The 23,128-nt window shown below is 38.9% G+C and overlaps 1 protein-coding gene across 1 annotated transcript in view; it reads right to left on the bottom strand.

Annotated features, from left to right (window-relative positions):
- Window positions 1–23,128, bottom strand: part of cps1 (carbamoyl-phosphate synthase 1, mitochondrial) — a 49,587-nt gene that overhangs the window by 16,036 nt on the left and 10,423 nt on the right. Inside the window, exons 18-29 of the mRNA XM_051403918.1 lie at window positions 22,279–22,489; window positions 21,442–21,640; window positions 21,169–21,345; window positions 19,468–19,586; window positions 14,328–14,469; window positions 12,721–12,786; window positions 12,404–12,467; window positions 11,961–12,142; window positions 9,331–9,525; window positions 6,976–7,043; window positions 4,046–4,121; window positions 2,504–2,581 (exon numbers count right to left, since the gene is read on the bottom strand). Coding sequence (XP_051259878.1) covers window positions 2,504–2,581; window positions 4,046–4,121; window positions 6,976–7,043; window positions 9,331–9,525; window positions 11,961–12,142; window positions 12,404–12,467; window positions 12,721–12,786; window positions 14,328–14,469; window positions 19,468–19,586; window positions 21,169–21,345; window positions 21,442–21,640; window positions 22,279–22,489 — 1,577 coding nt within the window. The remainder of the gene's footprint in view (window positions 1–2,503; window positions 2,582–4,045; window positions 4,122–6,975; window positions 7,044–9,330; window positions 9,526–11,960; window positions 12,143–12,403; window positions 12,468–12,720; window positions 12,787–14,327; window positions 14,470–19,467; window positions 19,587–21,168; window positions 21,346–21,441; window positions 21,641–22,278; window positions 22,490–23,128) is intronic.

Raw genomic sequence — 23,128 nt, 5'->3', positions numbered from 1 at the left:
GAGCTCTGATAAGCGACTTATATCCCTACTCAAGGCAACTCAACATTTACAGCCTCGTCTGTTCTCTGATGAAAATCTTTCAGACTTTTAGAGACAGATGGCCTCCAGAATTGATGCGTTTATACCTACAGTATGTCACAGCGCAGCTAGTTCAAAAACAGCCAGAACTGCACTGTGCATATGGAAGACATTAATAAATTCAGTCAGGTCAACACTTGTTCAGGACGAAGGGCAGGTAACTAGGTAAGAAAAAATGTGCCTCAGTATGCAGTGTCAAAAGAATAACTTCCAACATTTCACCCACAGGAAAGGAGATTTGTATCACCAAGCAACTCTATGCGAGTGTGTGTATAAATGAGCTGCCGTGTCATTAGCTCATTTAAACTGCTGCTAACCACAGCATTCATTAGCACTCTTCAGATAAAGCCTGTAATTAATACGTATTATCTCTGACTTTTATACACACACACACACACACACACACACACACACACACACACACACACACACACACACACACACACACACACACACACACACACACACACACACACACACACACACACACACACACACACACACACACACACAGAGAGAGAGAGAGAGAGAGCCTGGCCAGGAATAATGAGGCCCGTTTGGTATTCACTGAATGGACAGCTTGTTAATGTGATACTGAAGATAATGGAGGGGCTGCATTCAGGGAAAGTAGAGAGAGAAAATCTACCATACAAGTGGATTGCCCACGTTCAAACTGACACCCTTGAAACGACTCCCACCGCCTAAACAATGGAAAAACAGACAGGGCGTTCGGGACAAGTATCTAGGTGGCTTTGCCGTCTCCTGCAACCTAAAATACTAACAATTATACGGTTATATGAATTTTAAGAAGTTAAACCAACTTACTGTTAAGTGACTGTTAATGTAAAAGTTTAATGTACATTAATAATCAGTCTGTGAGGATCCATGTGTCTCAGGAGTCAGAGAAAAAGTAGACTTCAAAATGTGATTTAAAAATATCCTTCCTAAACATGCCCCATTTCTTTTGGTGATTTCCTAAATTCTCCCAGAATGCCTTTCAACGCCTCACAGAAAGGTAGAAACCGAATGTGTGCATACATACACATTGTAGATTTTCATTTTACCACTCATATAATAGTATTTACAGTGAGTGAAAGAACTATAATCAGATTAATTTAAAAATCCCTTCTAGACATAAGAATATGAAAATACTCTGCTTTGAATAAAGATTTGTGTCTTGATATGGGTTTCCCACAAAAAAATATCTTGTTAGAAATTCTTGATATTACATCCACTGCTACTCACTCATTGAAAAATCCAGAATCTACTCTATGGATATGCAAATTGTGTTCATTTCAACTGCTGGACACATGATGTCTCCTACTCAGACTGAGAATTGACTTTTCAGTACTCCGCACAAGGTTTTAAGTTTCCACATCACACTACTGGACCATGATTGGCTTCAATACTAGTTGGGATGTCACAAAATCCTGCTCATTCATTCACACGTTAAACTGAGATTGAAGGTGAGCACAGAGAAACTTTCCTCCCAAACTTTCCCCCAGATGAATATGAAAACGACCTTCTTGTGCACACACACATCATTCTGCACAATCAAAATCCAATTTAAGTGACAAAAAGGGAGGACTTTAAACTAATTATTTTTTAGATTTACAGTTTTTCTCTTTTATTATCAGATACCCTTCATAGATGCATTGCCAGTGTTTTATTTTGTTTTTCTATGTAATTCTTCATGAATTACGGCATTACAAAAAACTGTACTCTAGTGTTTTATTTTAGAATGTTCTAATAATTCTATGGAATAAATTAAGTTGAACAATATAGAAAAGAAAATAGAAAAAATATAAGAAAATAGCAAATCTGTGATGCACGTCAATCAGATATGAAAACAGTTTGTTGAACAAGAATCATTTCAATATGCCCTAAACTGATCTAATCTAAAAGAAAAATTAATTTAGTAACACCACTTTCCTGCTTTTTGGTTTTAATGTATTCCATTCCCCCAATCAGATCTGTCTGGGCTGTAATGTCTTTTCACTGAAGATGAATGAGATTACTTCCACTTTATTCATCTACTGGGTTCAATATCTGTCCTACCTCCCCATTTAAACTGAAAAATAATGGAGGACCGAAAAATGCCATGCTACAGAGATGAATAACAATGATACTGTTACAAATGAAAATATGGTCAAACGGGGTGTCAATAAATATACAAGTGAGACAAATAGCGTTGTTTTCAATGCTGCTAAGCTGTGCACCATTATTTTACATTATGTAGAGATGTATCGTCTCCTAAATAGTCATATTTGACGTTTTACATTCTGGTGCTTTGTGTCATTATTGCAGGCATAACATGATAATACGTCATGTTGTATATTTAAGACATCTTCAAATACACAGTGGCATTCAGAAGAATAAAACACAAGCTGTTATAACTGGACAGAACATGTCAGTAATGTTTTACCTTGCCAGCCTTGGCCACAGCATCCACCTCTACCTCCCTGGCACCGCGAATGAACTTGGTGATGACCACTGGATGCTCCTGGAGGAAAGACAGCAGGATGGTTATTCAATTAGTGAATCCAAGGGGAACTAACCCAGTCTGAAAAAGGCTGTTGCCTTTTGTGTGTGATTTTAGTTACTGAAAATCTTGTTATTCTGGCTCCAAGTTCAAAATAAGGTTTTAATTAGAGTGTTTACATGAATACAGAAATGTCAAAAGTAGAAATATTTTCTTTTCAGCTAAAGAAAACAATAAGGTTATTTCTTAAGGACTGAACAGTTTAATTTTCTTGGCTAGTTTGTTACCTGACCCCAATCAAACTCAGCCTGTGACTCCCCAAAAAATAAGCAAAAAGTGAAGATGACTGCAGCATAAGCTTGGCAAAGTATCTCCAGGGAAGTGTCTGTTGATGTTTTTGGGTCATCGACTTCAGTCATTTACTGCAAAGGATTTGACACCAAATATGAATTTTGTCCAATTACATTTGATGCTCAAGTCTAAAATCAGGAATTTGTAGTAAAATTGCTACAATTCCTATACTCCTCATCTGATGCAGACATTAGCACCCTTAAATAAAAGCTGAAGGACTGTAAATTAACCATACTGGTATTACTGCAATTTTCCAGCTTGGGATCAATAAAGTATATCTATCTATCTATTTATATTTATTGTTAGACTGTAGATATGTTCACTCTCTGCAATTCAGATATCTAGGGCCAGTTTTATTTATATTTATATTCTTATTATCCTGGTTTGGTTATGTACTCTGCCCTGTACCTTTCCTGTTCGTTATTCTGCTGTTGCTGCTGACACCTGATTTTCCCTCCAGGGATTTATAAATGTTTATCTTATCTTATCTGATGGTCAGTGTCTCATTTTAAATCCAATGTGGTCGAGTAGAGAAGAAAAACAAATACAGGCGTCACTGTTCAAATACCTTAAAGACATTGTTGCATGCATTGGTGTAAGAGTTAAATGTGACACAATAATATTTCATTATTGTTGTGTTTAAACCTGTAAAACCACCATTAACAGGCTTGCTATGATGCACTGCAGGTGTGATATGCATGTGGGTTTGTGTGTATGCTTCTAGCCTCAGGTTGGGGGCCCATGGAGGGGCCAAGTACCCCGAAGCCACTTGAGCGCTCAGCAAAGAAGAGATGTGCACACAGTACTAGCTAACAGCCATGCCAGCTGGTAGCATTAGTTAATTGAAAGCAGAGGGAGATTGCAACATGAAAAAGAGAGTGTGAGAACGTGTGTGTGTGTGTGTGTGTGTGTGTGAGTGAGAGAGAGAGATGGAGAGAAAGATCAATTGTCCCAACATGTTAATTCAATACAAGAAAAATGAAAGGCCAAGGTACAACATGTGAGAGAGACATATTGGAGGCAAGATGTCTATCTCACATGTGCAGACACACACACACACACACACACACACACACACACACACACACACACACACACACACACACACACGCAAAGAGTTAACACTGCTCTCACCTGGGACACCTGAGTGGCCTCCTCCAAGAAGCGTTTCATCTCCTCTTCTCCATATGCAACGTTCATTGCCGAGCCACTGGTGAGACACAAGCAGAGAGAGTGAAGGAGAGAAAACAAAAGGCCACAGGAGAGGAAGAGAAGCAAGCAAACAGGAGAACATACAAGCTTCAAATGATCGTTCAAAAACACTCATTATCTCTCTGTTGCATCACTATTACCATCGGGAACAAGGTCTGGAAACAGTCAAAATAAGGAGAGAGAGAGAGATGGAGGGAAAGAAAGGGAGAAGAACAGCTATTTAGGTCGAAAAGCACTCCAGGCTCTTGAAAATGAGTTCAGAACTTAGTCATTAAAAAACAACAGATTTAGGCTAGTTTTGTTGTGGTTGTTGTTTTTGATTTTGGACTGCTAGCTGGGCTATGCTCCTGTTTGAAAAGGAGGGGTTAAGAGAAACAGAAAAGGAGGAAGGCCACAGGCTTGGGTCAGATCTTTATTCCTTAGTTGTCTGTTGCTTAAAGGCAGACATATGTCCAACCCCCAAATGAATACTGACCCTTCATTTGAGTATCAGCGATATTCATTTAAATGCTGGCATATTCTTGACTTGAATGCCATCTAGTTTCTGCATGACTGTCCACTGATGTTTCACATGAATACAATCATTTGTTTGCATAAATTGGTTTTCTTCTACTGCTGTCCAATAGCAGTAGTAGGAGCAAAAGTATTAGTAGGGGTGATGAATGCAGTGATGGTTGTAGTTATCACAGAAGTAATGTTATCTTGTTTGCCTGAAAATGGTCAAATTTATAATTTTATAATTTTATAATTGCAAAGAGCAGGGAAAAATGTGCAACATTTAGGAGGATCAATTGGCAGAACTGAAATATAATATTCATTTGCATTCAGGTTTTCATTTGTGTATAATAATTTAAAAATAAGAACTGTTTTCAATACCTTAGAATGAGACGTTTTTATTACAACAAAAAGGAGCAGGTCCTTTTCCATGGAGGCTGCCACATGTTGAACATTACATGTTTCTACAGTAGCCCAGAATGGACAAATCAAACACTGGCTCTAGATATGGCCATTCACGTTTTTCACATGTTTTGTGGCCACCACAGTTCCACCCTTGCGCTTGGAAGGGGAGGTTGAAACCAGTGAGCTGCAATATGCAACTACACCAGTAGATGCCACTAAATCCTACACACTGGTCTTCTAAATAAATAAAATTAATCTTAAATCATCATGACAAGATTGACACTTTTTTGGTGCGTCTGAACAAATAATATCCATGGGTTTGATGGTCTGAAACATTTGTTTATCACCACCTCTTTGATTTGATTTTAACTTTCAACACCTACAAAAGTCAGCCAGGGTGAAGGAAAATTCAACAAATAAGACAATTATAAGACAATGGGATCACAACAAAATCACTTAATGGATTTTTTATAAAAGTATGTAAGCTAATTAGCACTAACTTGTGTTTATTACTTAGGTCTCCGGGACATTTTTCACCCACACAGGTTTGCTTTCACACAGACAGAACCTCCCTTAAGACTCCTGTGCATTTGCATTTCACTCCATCTTGCCAACAACGATTTGTGAAGAAATGAGACAGTTTCCAAATGTTAAAGCTTTGGATTGACATTTTGGAAGCAGCTTTGCTTATAAAAAAAAAGTTGCTTAGCAAAAATAGCAAAAGCAGAGGTGAGTTTGAAAACAGTCTGAATACATGTGCATATCATTGCAAAGTCCTATCTAGCAGTGCTGGCATGTGACAGCAATTACACTGCTGCATAAAATGTTTTCATAACCAAAAGGAATGACGGATTTAAGTATGTAAATAAGATACGTTAGAAGAATGTTTCTTTTAAGTTATCACTTGAATATATTTTAGGGCTAAATACTTTAAACTTGTATGTCTGCATTTGACTGTTATAAAAAATATGAAGCATAAATGTGACAAGGAAGAGAGTGTTCGGTGTGTAAATGTGTGAGTTTGTGCATATGTACTGAGGCTAAGAAGAACATTCAAAAACCATTAACAAGTATGTCAAAGGGGAAGAGTGAAAATGCTTTGGGGATGGGAAAAGATCAAAGAGAGTTCACCCTACGCTGACGCTGATGCTGATGCTGGCGAGGAAGAGAGGAGAATCATCCTCATTACTAGTATCCAACAGAGGTCATTATAATGTATATATAATAAATAAACTCTATATTATTAATGGTATGATTATGGCTACTTCAAGATCAAGTGGAAAACTTAAATACTTGTGGATATCCCTTCGCTGAATTAAATTACTTTGATATTTGGTAGTTTTAAATGTGACCTAGTGCATGACACTCAGGGCTTCCCACAGTGTTTAACAAGTACAGACTCATTGGCTTTTAAAACGACATCACAGCTTGCATGTCAAACCATGAAAAGTCTCCCAAAACTCCCTTATACACAAGTTTACTCTCAGTGACACAGCCCTGCTGCAAACAGGGTCTCATCACGACATCTACTGGGCAGAAGTGTCACTGCAAAACAGAATGAGCTGTAGTGTGGGTAAAGTTCATTAATCATCATAACTAAAATTGTATTCTACTCAGTTAGCAATAAGTCTGCAAATTAGTAAGAAATTCAATTGATTTATTTTTGTGATGCTTCAGCCAACCAAGACTGCATTGTTTTCTTCCCTGTATTTCTTCCTTGAATTTGTTAATATACTTTATTGGCTAGAAATCTCACACAAAAACACAATTCTGTAATGATTATTTGACCTTGCAGTTTGTACCAAACTTGAGGCAAAACACATAAAATGAGCCTGTTATTAAGGTTTTACAGTGAGTAAGATGCTACACATTCATGATTAAGAGACTGCTCATACAATAATCTCATGTACTGCAGTTTCAGTGTGTGTTGACTGACGTGTGTTAAAACTTGCCTGAGAACATAGGAGGGGCGCAGCAGACAGGGGTAGCCCACCTGGTTGGCGAAGGAAAAGGCATCTTCCTGTGAAGGGAGAGAAGCACAGTAGACTGTTGTAAGCTTTATTTATCATTTTGAAGTCTTGAGTATATCAATCATGTCATGGTAGTGATGCCAGAACTCATGTAGCCTGTCACACATTTGATCCACTGAAAAACACACAGCCTCTTTTTGGCACCAAGTTTTACACAAAGCTTTTACAGTAGCTAGTTGTAAAGGTTTTCACAATGTTGTCCAATTTGAAAAAAATAAAATATAAATTCTGCATTCAATTTAGAATGGCAAAAAAATAAAAAAATATACCATTGCAGACGTACAGTAATGACCAGTTCATACAATAAATGTGTTGAGCCAATAAATGAGTAGATGTATGTTATAATACCAACATTTAGCCAATCTGGGTTACTGCTGTTATCTCACTTTTTAACTGCAGTAAGAAATGGGGGAATGTGAGAGAACACATTTGATTGCTACAAGACTTACAGTCACTGGTACAAATCATTTTGAGGCAGACAAAGAAGAAACAGCACTCTTACAAACACAAAATCAACAGAAAAACTCTATTATTAAGAAAAGAATTTCTTAAAAAACATATTTAGTAAAATAGGTTTTAAAAGGAGGACACCAGTTTGATTGATGGCTTGACACCCATCACAAGTTTTTAACCTGAGCTTTGTTTTGTATTTCAACTCTGTGTATTTATCAGTAAGGAATTCATATAATGTTAGAAAGCTGTATGATTAGAGCCACTTGAGACAGAAAACAAAGAATCAATATCAAATCAAGGGTGTGTGTTTGCACTCTTCCTCGTACGACCATGCTAACAATACTAACAACCCTCTCATACAGCACATTCTCAATTGAGACGCACGCACACAGAACTAATCAAGAGTAAAAGGGAGAGTATAAGTGCCCTAACAGTCAGAAAGAGGGGCTTGAATTCATCTCCTTTTTGATTTTCTTTTCTTCCATTCAGTTCACTTGAGGAATGAGAGAAGAAAGTCGTTGAAGGAGTCTAGCAGTGAGAGAAAGGCTGTATGTCCTCCTCCTCATCATCATTATCATCATCGCTCTTTCTCTCTTCTCCATCTCTCTGCATGTCTAGCTTTTTTCTCTCCATCATTACCCACTGTTCACTCGCCAGGTGGAATACCATTAACAAACACAAAATAGCTTCCCAGAGACGCACAAGAACCATCTCCCCACGGCTCTGCTGGAGTTATTCCAGCCCAATAAAAACAAACCGTTTCTTGACGATCGGCAGGGAAATAGAATACGTAGGTAGACTCTGGAGAGACACAGAACTTTATCTGTGTGTAGCAGCTAATCGCTCCTCGGTGTAACTGAATACATGAGCAACGGTAATGGCAGAAACATATTTCAGCGCTGACTGCAGACACATTTCAGTGCTCCACATGTACCACAGAGAGGCCTGCCAGTTCTTCATTCTGATGTAGCCGTGAGCGAGTTGAGAGCGCCAAATACAAGAAAAACACTAAACAAAAGTAGTGGGGTTCAGTGCCTCTGTGAGGAAGGAAGTTCTACAAATAATGAAAGTTTGTCTGTAGGGAACGGTGTGACGTTGTAGGGATGTAAAGGTAACGTTAGAGAGATAGGTAGTCAAAACTAATTTGAAAAATATTATTGGAAATAACACTATTTAATTACATTAATAAACAGACAATAAGCTATTTTTCCACACAAATACATAGACAACCCCAACTTTTAATTGTTTTAAGTGTTGACACACTTTGGTTTGAACATCTTGTTGGTTCAATCCACTGTTGATATTTGAATAGAGTTTGACTAAAAATAAACTATAAAGGTTTGATCTTCCATAGGCATAAACTGTTTAGTTCAAAAAAGCTTCAGTTTTTACAATACAATATGATTTCCTATAGCTTTCTGTGTAAAATGCAAATATTAGATTTTCTTAAAGCAGATCCATATGTACAGCAAACTAACTTTGGTTTACATAACTTAACTACTAACTTAACTAGGAAAATGAGATTTACCTAGATGGGAATGTCTTTTAAAAGCACACGTCATTTGCCTGGAAGTAACAGTCTCCATATGCAGTGAGCTCACTGCCTCTACTAACATTTCCTGGAGGAAATGATACGGTACGGTACTGATATGGTTACTCAGGGGTCATCCTTTTAATGTGTGTTACCAAAAGCGATCAAAGCAAAAAAAAAAAAAGTGAAAGAAATGGAGATATAATACATTGTTACAACGCATATCACAAAATACCGTGCTACAATATTTCATTAAAACTCCTACAAAGCATTATTTATTTGTTTCCTCTCACCAGGGAGCTGAGGGCCCTCCATGGGGCTTGGGCCACCCCCAGGTCATCTAGTATACTGGAGAAGACGGAGCGTTCTTCAGCCCGGTCGATCTGCAGGGGGCTCGTCCCCAGAATCTTCACGCCGTTTTGGTGCAAAGGGGCAGCCAGGTTGTTGGGGATCTGGCCTCCGACTGACACAATGCTGCCAGAGCAACCCTGGAGAGGAGGAGAGGATGGAAAAAGAAGAATGTGCTAAGATAAAACAAGAGAACAGCAGGTAGAATAAAAGACTGAGAAGTGTAAGGAGAAGAAATGGAGTTTTGGACCTCCTGCCACATGCCTATCAGCCAAGATTAACTGTCTGAAACCTGTGGCCACTTCCAATTATCCTGGCCACTGATCACACAGTGAAAATATGAGACAAACAAAAACAGTTCATCTCGGTTGTGCCACGGGTTTACTTACCACCAGGGACAGTGTGTGTGTGTTTGTGCGTGTGTGAACAAGTGTGTATGCTCCTTTTAATAACAGCATGCAACCCCTCTTCCTGTCTAGCTGATCCAAGGGGGATGCTGTTTCCATGGCAATGCCAGGTTGTATCTCTTCATTATTCATGGTCCTGCTCTCTTGCTCCTGTCCAGGGTTTATCTCCATGCTCTAATGCTGTATTTATCTCCACACACACACACACACACACACACACACACACACACACACACACACACACACACACACACACACACACACACACACACACACACACACACACACCACACACACACACACACACACACACACACACACACACACACACACAGAAAGCAAGAGGGGACTGTAGCTGTGAGAGAGGGATTGATGGTAATGCTATCACCCTGAACAAACCAACACTTAATCACACTGTGATCCCATCGCAACTTTAACTGGATTACAATTCCTCTGCAGGGGAAAGTCATTGGACATTAGTACGCAAACACACAACACAACATTAATACACAGACACCAACAAACATGCACAGGAAATCACAGCAGTCTTTGAGAGTCATCTGGGCTCCATGCACGCCACAGACTAGCACTGGGCAAATACGTGGGAATGATGTATCATAATATACATGATGGTCATGTATGTGAAATCATGGTAGCCTAATGTCAAGTTTCATTAAACTCAAATGATAATCACTTCAAATAGTCATTTTGTTGTTATTTAGATGGGAGAATTGTTTATTGTGATGTATTATAATGTTTCTCCATGATACTACCAGACCTATACGTACATCAGTATCTCGAATATACTGCCAATTCATTATTTTTAGTATAGTATAGTATAGTATCTTCAGTTTCGGTAATAAAAACTTTTTGTCAACTTTTAACCCTGATGAAATTACCCCAATGCAACTCAATGATGTGAAATTTACCACCTAAGCATATATTTGCCCAAAACACTATTTAGTAAGCATGAACTATGACTGTAACAGATAGATCAGTAAACCTTAAAAACCCATAAAATATCCACACACCTGTAACTTAGCAACCCGAAGCAATCTTAGATGAGCCTTTAGCGCTGAATGATAAATGTCCCAATTAGGACTCATTCAGCCTTTTCTTCTATTTTCTGTTTGACAGAGAAAGGGGGGGGTTGTTTGGCTAATTTTAATGGCCAAGATCAGCCCGGAGATTAAGGCAGAAAAAGCTACAAGCTACGCTTACTTGCTCACTGGACTACGCTTACCCAGCTTCTGAGCTTACATATGACTTTCTATACACATTTTAATCATCAACCATGCAACTCTGAACAGGGAATGTTTTTTTGCTCAGCTCTGCGGGAACTCCATTATAATAAGTCACAGTCACACTGCTAATGTTTTTTTCCGACTTTTTCTTTTTATAAAGAATTGTTCTTGAGCAGTACAGTCACGGAAAAACAAGCCGGACAGCTTTAGTTAGAGAAAATATTATGCCATTATGTACATGCTGTGTGCCAGTCTTAGACCAATACATCTATGTGCCAGTAATATTGTTTTTTGTTCAACTCCCACTAGTGTGTCCCACCTTTGAGCTGGTTCACATGTGTGATTTATTTTATTATATATTTATTGTGTAACTGATCAATACTAAGCTGCCTAGGGGAGGCCCTAAATTGATTGCAATGCAATATTTGAATCAGATTCCACTCAATACACATTAATATATAAGTAGATATCACTGATATAACCCTGTTATAGATTGGGGACCTATCCAGAGTGCCCTGCCTCTAACCCAATGCATGCTGGGATAGTAACATAAATCAGGATACTGTAAGTCAGGTGGGTGTAGAACATTGATCATTGATAATATCAGTGGTAGAACAATGGTAGCTGTAGGGTTTTCAACAGAGTGTTTAGGAATGCCTGCCAATATGAAAATCTTATCCATGAATTATCCTTGCATACTATTTTATCTTCATCCTGTTTTGCATCAGCAATGGGTGGAGTAGGGGGTAAAAAAAAAAAAACCTAAATATGAAGGGACAATCACTTCTATTTGCATTGTACTTGCTTTTGTACAACTACTGCTCCTTCCAATAAAATATTATTTAAAAAAAGCCAAGACGTATATAGTTTTTTTTTTAGAATTTTGTCAAATAAAGAAAAGGCATATTAGCATCGTGTCCTAACCTCCTGTTGGGTGATGTCCAGGATGCGTTCCAGGGTCAACTCCTCAAAGTAAAGGCGGTCACACTCGTCAAAGTCGGTGCTGACTGTCTCAGGGTTGTGGTTGACCACCACTGTCCTCTTTCCCATCTGTCTCAAAGCTCTGATGCTGGACACTGCGCACCAGTCAAACTCCACACTGCTCCCTGGTGGATCAAACAGTTGATTGGCCATAAACAGGAGTTCACAATTTCCGTGTAATAGACAACTGCATGACAGACATTTGCTTTCCATTTAAGGATATTCTTCCATTTATTTTTATCTCGATATGTGGATTTAGACCAAAGTTTCTATGAACCCTTTACAATAACTCTTGCCAACATATTGTAGCTACGGTATAGTAAGTTTAAACTTTACAATTGTACTGGCAATGGTATATTTAAAAAAACCTTTATTGTTTGACTCACCAATGTGATAAGGCCCACAACCAAGAACCATTATTCCCTGGTCTTTAAAATCCAGATCATGCTCCTAATGGATGAATTGAAAATGATTGTTAATAATACACACTTGTGAAAACGATGCACCCTTGTGAATCATTCATTCTTAAGCACAGCAGACACACACATCTTACAATTAATATTTGTATATTATTTTCACAACAAATGAAATTATTGAAATTGCTGTTACCTACTAAATGTATTTTCTAGGATTGGATTGGACACATACATTATAATGGTACACTAATATTTGTTTCTTTTCTCAGTTAGCAGGGACCACATACCTGACCATGATAGGTACAATACAGGTAGTTGGTCATGGCTGGATACTCTGCTGCCAAGGTGTCAATCTGAGGAGAGGCATCAAAGACAATAGAGGTTAAAAATATCAGTACTAATATATGAACAATCTGAGTTTTTTCATATGTTAAATTGTGAATCAAGAATTACAATCGGGACAAAGCACACATCAATACTGTATGACGTGGATATGACAGCTTTAACATTTATTCCATCTACATATCACATCTTCATATTTGTGTCCAAAGGAAACTTGTTAATTGTGTGTGTCAGAGATGGGGCACTCGAGAGTGACTCGACTCGAGTCAGACTTAGTCGCCAGATTGAGGACTTGTGACTTGCTTGATTAACAGTGATAAAAGACTTGACTTTGACTTGCTAGTCATGACTTGAGACTTGACTTAGACTTGCATGAAATGACTCGACAAGTCATTGCTGTCTTTATTAATATGCAAATTATTAAAAATATATATATTTTTTTGATCGGATGTTTCCTGTTGCATGTGGGCGAACCGGGCAACCTGTAATCTAACCAAGTGACGCACCCATCACTGACTGCAGCTGTTCTAGAGAGGCAGGAGCAGAGCACTTGGAAGATGGAACTGGAAGGAGCTGCTGGCACAGCAGCTGTTCCCAAAATTATAAAATTTGGTTTCAGAGACTTCTCTAACCTGCAGCTCCTGCATCCGCACGCGCACACTCTCTCTCGCTCACTCTCTCGCTCCCGCCCACCCCCCCGCTTGCGCGCTCTTTAACACTTGAAGGGTGACCAGTAGAATCAAAAGTTACATTAGCCAAATAAGAGGTTTCTGCCAACAGCGACGATATCAATAATAATTCATGGGTAGGATATTAAATCGGTACACATCAGTAATGTCATGAATTCGATTTTACAATGATTAGTTAAGCTCCACTTAATCTATGATTGGATGCACTATTATTTGGATTAATAATTAATTTGTAAGATATTTAATCAATGAAAAAAACTGTAATAATTGGTATTAGGTATTACACTGTGATAAAACATGATGCACAGACTTCAGCTTCTGAAATGATGCATCTTTCTGTTTTGTTCTATTTTAGTAAATGCCAAAATAATCGGGACTCATCGACTTAACGAAAAAATAATCGATAGATAAGTCAACAACCAAAATAATTGTTAGTTGCAGCCCTTGTACAATGTACAGTGAATCAACATAGCCTACCCTTCCTAGGGGTCCTTGGAAGCTCATTGCAACTCTAGTTTTATGTTTGACAGACAGTGACATTATTCATGCGCTAATTTAGCCTAATACAGTCTATGGTTTTACTTTACCACATACTGTATATGTCCACGAGGGGGCTGTATATTTAATGAGAAATTAGAGATGACAGCTTAGTAGAAAAGCATGACTTGACTTGACTTGACTCTCACAAAAATGACTTGGGACTTGCTTGAGACTTGAAGGTTAAGGCTTGAGACTTGCTTGAGACTTGCACATGTGTGACTTATTCCCACCTCTGGTGTGTGTAGATCAATCGGGCAGTTGCAGTTATCTGTATCTGTCTGACCTACACTGGAAACTCAAAGAAGGAGCCCAGTCATGCTCACCTGTTTGACCCAGGGTTTGATACCATGAGCGAGCCTCAGCTCTCTGGCTGCTCTCTCACTGGAGCCCAGAATCTGACCAATCTGCCGGTCTGAGAAGCCATCTTGCTTGGCCTTCAGCAGCAGCCCTTTGGGTACTGTGGCACTGTAGGAAAAAAGACAATAAGTAATGGTAATTATACAGCTGATTCACTAACCACTTAGAACACCATACTTTGACCATTTCAATTAGATTTTTAGAGTCTGGGGCACTTTATCACATTGTATCATGTTTATTTACATATCTGTATGTGACTAATTCCAAATAAATTTAACTCCACTTGCACTAGAACAACAGGACTATTGACATTTTGTGCCATAACAAAATCTCCCTTAATGCCAAAGGAAAAGTGCCACATTATGTCACCCGCAAAGTAGAGGCTAGTAGAGTCTGTCAATCATCTCTTAAGCTTTAAACTTTAATGCACAACACACCTGAAATTAATGTGGTAGTGTGGAAAAAGAATCCTACTCAGACAGATAAACAAAACTCAAAAGTAAGTTTATTTCTGAATGTTCTCTGTCCGCGGCCCCTCTCATATATCTATGTATTTTCAAGTCCACTGAACTAAGAGGGTCAATCCAACAAGTGGGTCATGACTGGCTTGCCTACCCAGCGGTGTGGACAGCAGGGAGCAGCCCACCACAGAGCGATCAATAACACATCGACAAACAAGGGCGCCAAGGTGCCAGAGCACCAGGTTGGCAAGTGCTGCCATTTAAAACCCATTTTAAATCAATAAAACTTTAATGCGAGCTGTGGGGTTCGACCAAAAAATGGTTGCAGAAAAGGTATTAAGAGGTGATTTTGAAGTGGAGCGACTGGACCAATTTATGAAAAAGCATGAATTTGCTTCCTACTTAAGTTCAAACAATTTCGGTTACCCTTTTATCCAACTGCAAAGTTTACAGAAAATGATCAGAGACAGTACGACAGTCTGAGATAAGAGGGCAGTGAAAAATCTTCTGAAAATAATAGTTTTTGATTTTTTTCTGTTTTTAAATATGACAACTCAGAATGGTTCAACAGAGTCAGTATATTACTATATAGATTTGTTTGCGGTTAGATCAAAAAGACCAAGATCAAGTGTATCCCTGCTGTTGGGATTTGTCCAGAAAATGTGAAGTCTAGCTTAGCACAAAGACGAGAGGCAAGGTGAAATAGCTGGCTTCTGTCAGGAGTGGAAAAGTACACCTTTTAAAATTGTTTTGTTTACATTTTCTGGCAAGCAGAAGTTTATGCTCAGTTAGGAAAGTCAGAAACTTCACAGTGAGGACAGGACATGAAAATAGCTCCAGTACATAATGATATCTGCTTACTAAATACACACTACAATGTTTCTCCATTTTTAACATGTTAAATAAAGAAGATACATATGTAATGTAAATATGACAGCTATGGAGTGGTTGGAAGATTCCTTTCGCTAACTGTCTCCTTTTGCTTTCTGTTTTTGTGTCAAGTTAAACTAAACACATGGATGCACAGTGTTGAAATTGATATTGATCTTCTCATGTAACCCCCACTAAGAAAGCAACAAGCGTAATTTCCAATAATGTCATTGTATTCCTTTAACCCTAGGTACAGACAAAAGGAATTCTTATTTCTGGTAAACCACAACTTGTTCTCCCTCCTCCTTATCTGAATTATTTATGACCGTGTAGCGTAACAATATTGGAAATGTCAAGTGTGTTTTAACTCCCACTGCACATGGCTGGGCTGAGAAATAACAACGAAAGTAGAGAGCAGCATGAGTTCGGGGTCGGAGGCACAGGAAAGAGAATAATTTGATCTGAGAGCTCAGTCGTCTTGTGTACAATTATCCTCTTTGGAAGAGAAGTTTAAAGCAAGGGGGAAATCCCTTGCATGCCATGAACTTATGTACAGAACACCCTCACACACACAAAGAAAACATGAAATACACATTAAGACAATGTTTGCCGTGTTTGTGTGAGTGTATGAGTGTGTGAGATTATCACATGTGCTTCCAAAAACACGCACACCCATTCCAAACTAAAACTAATTTTGGGATTTTCACATTTTCAATTTGTTAATTTTTCACTTAATTAAGTTTGAACCTTCAGAGTATTAGAATAACATCTCTGTGTTTTATAATTGCTGTGCTTACAAGGTGAGTAAGTCCTTTTTAATTGTAATTCATGTCATGCACATATGTTTATACACCTAATTATCTCCATCTTAATACACAGGTCTATTGTTGTCATTGTCAGAGTTTGCTTTGTGAAATGAAACAATTATGTCTTGAAGGGATCAGTTTTTTGATATACGATATAATCCTGCGTACAACTGGTTTCAAACACCACGGCAAATATATTTTTGTGTTAATGTCTATGTTAGTACATCCTATCATACTATATTTTAAAGCAAAATGTCAATACAGAATATCAAATACAGGCAAAACATCGATTTTGATAACCAATATACAATTTTTAGTGATTCAGCTTCAGGGATTCACAATTAATCTAAATATTATAGAAATCACAGTATGGCCAGATGCAATATCCAAATAAACAGCATTATAATGAAGTCCTGTGGTGCTGTAGAGATTCCCTGGTCTACAAATCTTGTTCTCCGGCTATAAGTAAACATGTTTGTTTGGTACAGATCCAACAAAATGTCAACATCATCATTCCCACTAATCGTAAAATTGTGAAGTAATCGCAATATAATTCTCTGGTTCAAACAATAAAAGGATTTTCAGGACAAATCATTGGTTGTTGTTACTATAGTACTCATCTCTTAACCAAACAATTAACTTTAAGAAACAACTACTTCACAGCTCATATAATAGTCAATGAAAGACAAATATTTTGTGTCAGTCACAACTGGTCTCCATTTACTTGTAATCTACAAAGAAATCCTAACATTCATTACTATCAATAAATACCCTCAGTTCTAACTACGGCAATAGAAGATCCAACACTCTTATGCACAGAAAGAATGAGTCTGCTGCCCAGTAGAGCCTGAAGCCCACCTGTACCCAGCTCTACGCTCCATCAGTCTGGCAGCATCCTATTGCTGTGTGCCCATCCCAGTGTCCCTTGCTCCAGAGGCAGTGGAGACTACAACAGCCTTCCATGTGTCAGCGTGTTGCGGTGGGCGCCCACCAGACAGCCAGCCATTAATTATTAAACAGCACAGTCAGAAGGAAGCAGCAGGTAACCTGTGGCTGAGCAATGAAAATTCAGAGTGTCTGTCCAGGTAAGAGCCCGAGGGCAGAGAGGCAGCTGAGAGGAGGCGAACCACGAGAGACCAAGGAACAGAGACGTGAAGAGACTGGGGTTCATTTGATCTTCAAGGACCAAAATGTTCCTATTGAAGCAGATTCAGTGATTTCTAGAAAAGAACTGATTCAAACTTTACCTCAAATTCATTCCTTTTTAACATAATCATCCATTTCTAATGGAGGTGAAGCTTTAAAACGGGACCATGGGACAGAGGGATCTCCGAAGTACAGGGATACGGGTGGGAGTATATGGTGCATTTGCATTGGAAAACAAGCAGGGCAAGAGTAAGATTTAAAAAACACGCCTGCATAGGCAAAAATCTAACTTATGGCATGAAACCATTTAACAAGCCATAGCAGCACATAAAGACGCAGTAGTTCCTTAAAACTTGCTATATTTTCGCTCTAATTTGTTTTGGGCTTTATTTCTGAAGCATCACTGAATGATGTCTCACTGGATTTGATTTTAAAAAGGGCTAAACCAAAATGTTCAAATCAACTGGACTAGGAGATGGCAAAGGTTGTGCACACAGATGCTGCAGCCAGTTGGCTAGCTCCTTCAATGTTCTCTGTTTTTGTTTTAATCTTTTTTTTAATCTTTGGACATAACTGCCTAAACATATATTATCCAGTCATCAGAAAAGGAAGTGTGGGGTTTGGATTAAAGAGCAGCAGACCTTGAGAAAATCCACCCAGCCAGATCAGTCAGACCAGCCCACCATGGCGGGTGCTGTCACTCCAGGAGGAGAGGAAGAGAGCCCAGAGAAGAGCCACTCTGGCCCAGCTTGGACTGGCTGCTCCCGGCTAATGTCCGGTTTGGACGAAATGGGACTCGGGGTTGCCCCAGATGCAAATTCAAAAGACACACTGCAGAATTATTTTCTGGGTGTATACATGCATGTATATACAGTATGTACATAAACTGTTTACATGGTTTTATTTTACTGCATTCATCTTATATGTTGTTCTAATATTAATTTAATTATCTGTTGTTCTATGTGTGTACACCTTCGTGTCATTGGACAACCCTAATGTTGTAGAATGATAAATACATTTCCTTGATCCCTTAAATTCTTGGAAGCAGAACTTCCACATACAGTATGTTCAGAAATATATTTAATCACGTCTGGTGTAGTTTCAAGGGATTTCCAGAAAACAGTTGGCCTGATTTGCCAGTAATACAAATATTCATTGAGGGGATTTGAATAGTTGTCGAGATCCTGTCAACTGATCCTGATCACGCTGTGCTGAAATGTTTGTGTTTTTATGCTACAACTGTGGGACACAATATTTTCTCTGAAATCCACAGGAATATACTGACTAAACTGAATATATTAATTATAAATATAATTTCACTCCAGGCTTTACAGAGCTGTGGCCAGGTCAAGTCAGCAGTGAATAACATGTCTGGAGCAAAGGGCCAATATTAACCTGCGAACCAAAAAAAGTCTAGGGCAGAAATAAAGGGGCAGATAACCAGGAGATGAATGTATGTAGCAGGTGAGACAGACAGTGACTGAGGCAGCTTGGGAACTACAAAAGGAAATAAAATATATTCCATAAAATGATAATAATCCACAAGTTGCACGCCTGTGGTGCAATGGACTGCAACTTTACGGATGGATGGACAGACCGTACTTTGGAGCAGATAGTTTCACTTGACTAGATCTTTTCAACCATCAAAGAGGAGCAGCGAGTCACACAGATATCGTACAGTGACGGTCAAATACAGGCACTGTATGTTGTTAATTACATCCTATCAGCACATGAATTGGCTAGAACATTACAGAAATATGAGAGTGGAAAAAAAAGAAAGTGACTCTGTTTGACCAAGCTGTGCATCTGTGCGTGTGTGTTACCTCCTGTAGTTAGCCAGGTACTGCTCCAACTGTGTTATCCTGTTGAGTTTGTGGAGGAACCACTTGTCTATGGCCGTCAGCTGGTGGATCTGATCGACACCCATGCCACTGTGGAGAGACTTAAAAAGTAGACATGAAACTGTGTTACATTTATTATTCATCAGCATCATCATCATCAAGTTCATCATTCATGCCCCTTATTGGAGGGTTCTGAAAGCAGACATCAAACAGGTTTCAAAGTTTCAACAGATTCTATAATCAGTTGCTTGTGATTAAAATCATGTTACAAATCATTCAGTGAAGCGCAGCTGGATCTGAACGGTCATTCAGACTGGGCACTGTAAGGTTTTTACCCATTACGCCTTTAAGTAAAATGTATAGCAAGAACAATATATTACTTTGCCAATACTGACCTTTTATTAAAAATCAGATATCCAGAAGGCAAGCTGTGTCATCAACCTGTAAGATGACAGAGGTTGTGCCCTGACAACAGCTAGTAAATAGGTTTGATCATTTTTTTATTAGAAGTCTGAAATCATTCCAGGTTAGTGTGGGAGGATTTTACCCAGCAGCCTGTAAAACATGCAGTGAAACCTACCATGCATCAAGCTGAAAGTGATTATTACCGTGACTTTCAGTAGCGTTTTAGTTTAGATTTCTTATGTGATTTCAGAGAATTCCAGATGAAAACAGAAAAAATATAACAAATGACAAATGTTGAAGAAAGCTAATGCTAATGTTTCAACCGGATAAAAAAATGTACCTGCAACATGACAAGATAATTCAGATCTTCACATATCAGAGAAGAATATGTAATTTATTCTCCTCCAGTATCTTGTATCTTTGCCACTTACCATAACTTATGTCTGAATAACTCTTTAGAAGGGTAGGTGTGTCCTATGGCTTTGGCTGTTCCAATTTTAATGCTTTTCCCACTATAACAATACAATATTGACTCAAACGGTCTGGACCTCAGAAGCATAGGTTTCAAAATCTAACTGGTGGGTAACAGAGTGGTTAACTAAAAGTGACTGTGCTGACCACCTTAAGGCATTACAGCTGGTGTTTCATTGCCTGAAGATGAGATTCGGTTTATCAATCCCTAATGCGTTCAGGATCTTCTATGGTCTCACTACATATTTAAGGGTACAAATGTATCTCCACTGTTGGGAGACCAAGCTCACACAGGAGGAGGTTTTGACACTGACACGACCTCATACTGCTTTTCTATCAGTTGGTGATAAAAGCATCTTTTTCACCTTGCAATAGTTAATGTAACAAGCCTTGACCCTGTGTCTAGACGTGCTTTTAGGAGTGCGGTTTCACCTTCATCTGATTCTATGAGGACATACACAGGCCAACAGCATTGTTGTGGGCAAGGCTTAGCAAAAACATATTTCAGATTATGTGATTTTGATTTATCCTCTCCCACATTTGAACATATTTGAAAAGGCTCTGCTGTCAGTTAGATAATCAAACACTGTTTATCCTGTATGTGTTTCTAAGTATTAGAAAATCTATTTAACTAAATCAACATTTTTAAGACAAGCATTTACACACAATTAGGCATTCACCCCTAGACATGCAGGTGAACCAGGGACATATTTTGTTCTGCATGTTTTTTTTCAGGAATTTTTTTCTGTTACACTTGTCATCCTGTTGTCTGTCATTCATTATTAACATCATGTAAGACTGATGTACCTTGGCGAGGGAGAAGATACGGGTGCTGGAGGGCACAGCCAGCTCCTGCTGCAGGTCCTGGGTGTCGGCCCAGGCTTTCTTGAGTGGCAGCCGGGGCACGAAGCCATCCACTGACGGATGACACATTCTCAGGGCCTTCTGCACACTCTCCTCAAAGGTCCGGCCCACTGCCATAACCTGAGTCGAGAAGAGGGAAATACATGACAGAATTAAATGGGTGTGTGAGGATAGTGAATAAGCAAGTAAGTGTTTACCCGTGTACCCTTCCCCCACCTCTCCGACACTCTTCATGGCACTGCCTATTTCATGGGACATGCCCTGAAAGCGGTCCAGGTCCCAGCGGGGGATCTTGGTGACAATGTAGTCTAGACTGGGCTCAAAGCAGGCTGTGGTCTTCTCTGATACAGCGTTCTTGATCTCTGGTAGGGGAATACCCAGAGCCAGCTTAGCAGCAACAAAAGCCAAGGGATACCTGTGAGACATGGACCAAGGGGTAGGGAGACCAAAATCAACTAGTGGTTGACGTTTCTGTACCAAATAAGCATTATTAGCATGACCATGCAGTAAGAAAACTGTGTTGTATTGACTCCTGTATTTTGTCTTAAGGACTCTTTTTTAATGTTTAACAATTGTAGAAATCGGTTCTCTATAGTAAAATACCAGTCTTAGTTTGATATTTTGTTTAACCACAAAAATTTCACTTTTCCATTGTAATTCAAGTTGACCTATGTCACTTTAAAATTTCCAACAATTTTCAAGGCTACAGTGGATGGTGATGGTTTTATACTCAAATGATAGATTACGAGAATAATATACATTTAAAACACTAGCCAACAAATTCATTGTCCACAGCACAAGATTTGCTTCGGCCATTGTATCACTACAGTACAACCCAAAATTGTACAAGGCAAACAGCCACTTAATTTGGTGGAATAAAGTTGTTTCTAAAGACCAGCTCAATTGATCTGGCCTAATAACTAATCTTTGTGGTAAAATCCATCAACACACAATCACAATCTTATATGTTGTATCTTGTCTACAATATACATTTTAGGTGTTTCAAACATGTTGTTTTACTAGCCTTCTGTTTGTATACATGTATTCTCTCACCCAGTGGCTTTGGATGCCAGAGCAGAGCTTCTGGAGAGCCGGGCGTTAACCTCAATGATGCAGTACTCCAAGGAAGACGGGTGTAGGGCATACTGGATGTTGCATTCACCTACAATGCCGAGGTGGCGAACCACTTTGATAGCCGTCTCCCGGAGCATGTGGTACTCCTCGTTGGACAATGTCTGGCTGGGTGCCACCACTATGGAGTCACCTGAAGAAGAAGAGGAATGATTAGGACCACGAGTCTTGGTTTTGGCAAATGAGAAAGATGCAGAGAGGCACAAGACACTAGATTGAACTGATGTAATTTAAAAACATAGAGCTTAAAGGGCCCTGTGTAACGTGACTGTATAGCGCATTTCTAGCCTTGCTCAAAGCGCTGCCACATTTCAGTTTAATTACTGTACAGTTTACAAAAATCTAAATTAAAAAATATATATTTTACAATTGCTATTTGTCTGTTGTTATACAGGAGAAGCTCTAGGGCCAGAAAGTACCGCATATTAGATAGTTTATCCTCCTTCAATCTACAAGGAGCACTCAAACCATCTTTAATCTTAGGTACACTTCAAGTACCTCACTCTGTACATGTTCTGGATGTTGGCTGTGAGAACTGAACTAAACCCAAAGGCTTAAGTTTGCAGCAAAAAGTATTGATTCTCAATGCTAGAGAAACAAGACAAAAGAAATAAGACCTGGACAACAGCTGTCAAAAAAACATCTACACAGCCACATTCAGGTACTCAGTACATTTGGTCAACATGAACAACCTGCAAAAAGCAAAAAGAAAACTCGCCCTGAAGTTGCATCCCTGAGAATGCATGTTTACAACAGAATACCAAAAGCAAAC

This window comes from Dicentrarchus labrax, unplaced genomic scaffold (genome assembly GCF_905237075.1).
Source record: "Dicentrarchus labrax unplaced genomic scaffold, dlabrax2021, whole genome shotgun sequence".
NCBI lineage: Eukaryota > Metazoa > Chordata > Actinopteri > Moronidae > Dicentrarchus > Dicentrarchus labrax.
Note: the sequence above shows the minus strand (reverse complement) of the source record. Positions and strands in the feature narration are given on the sequence as shown.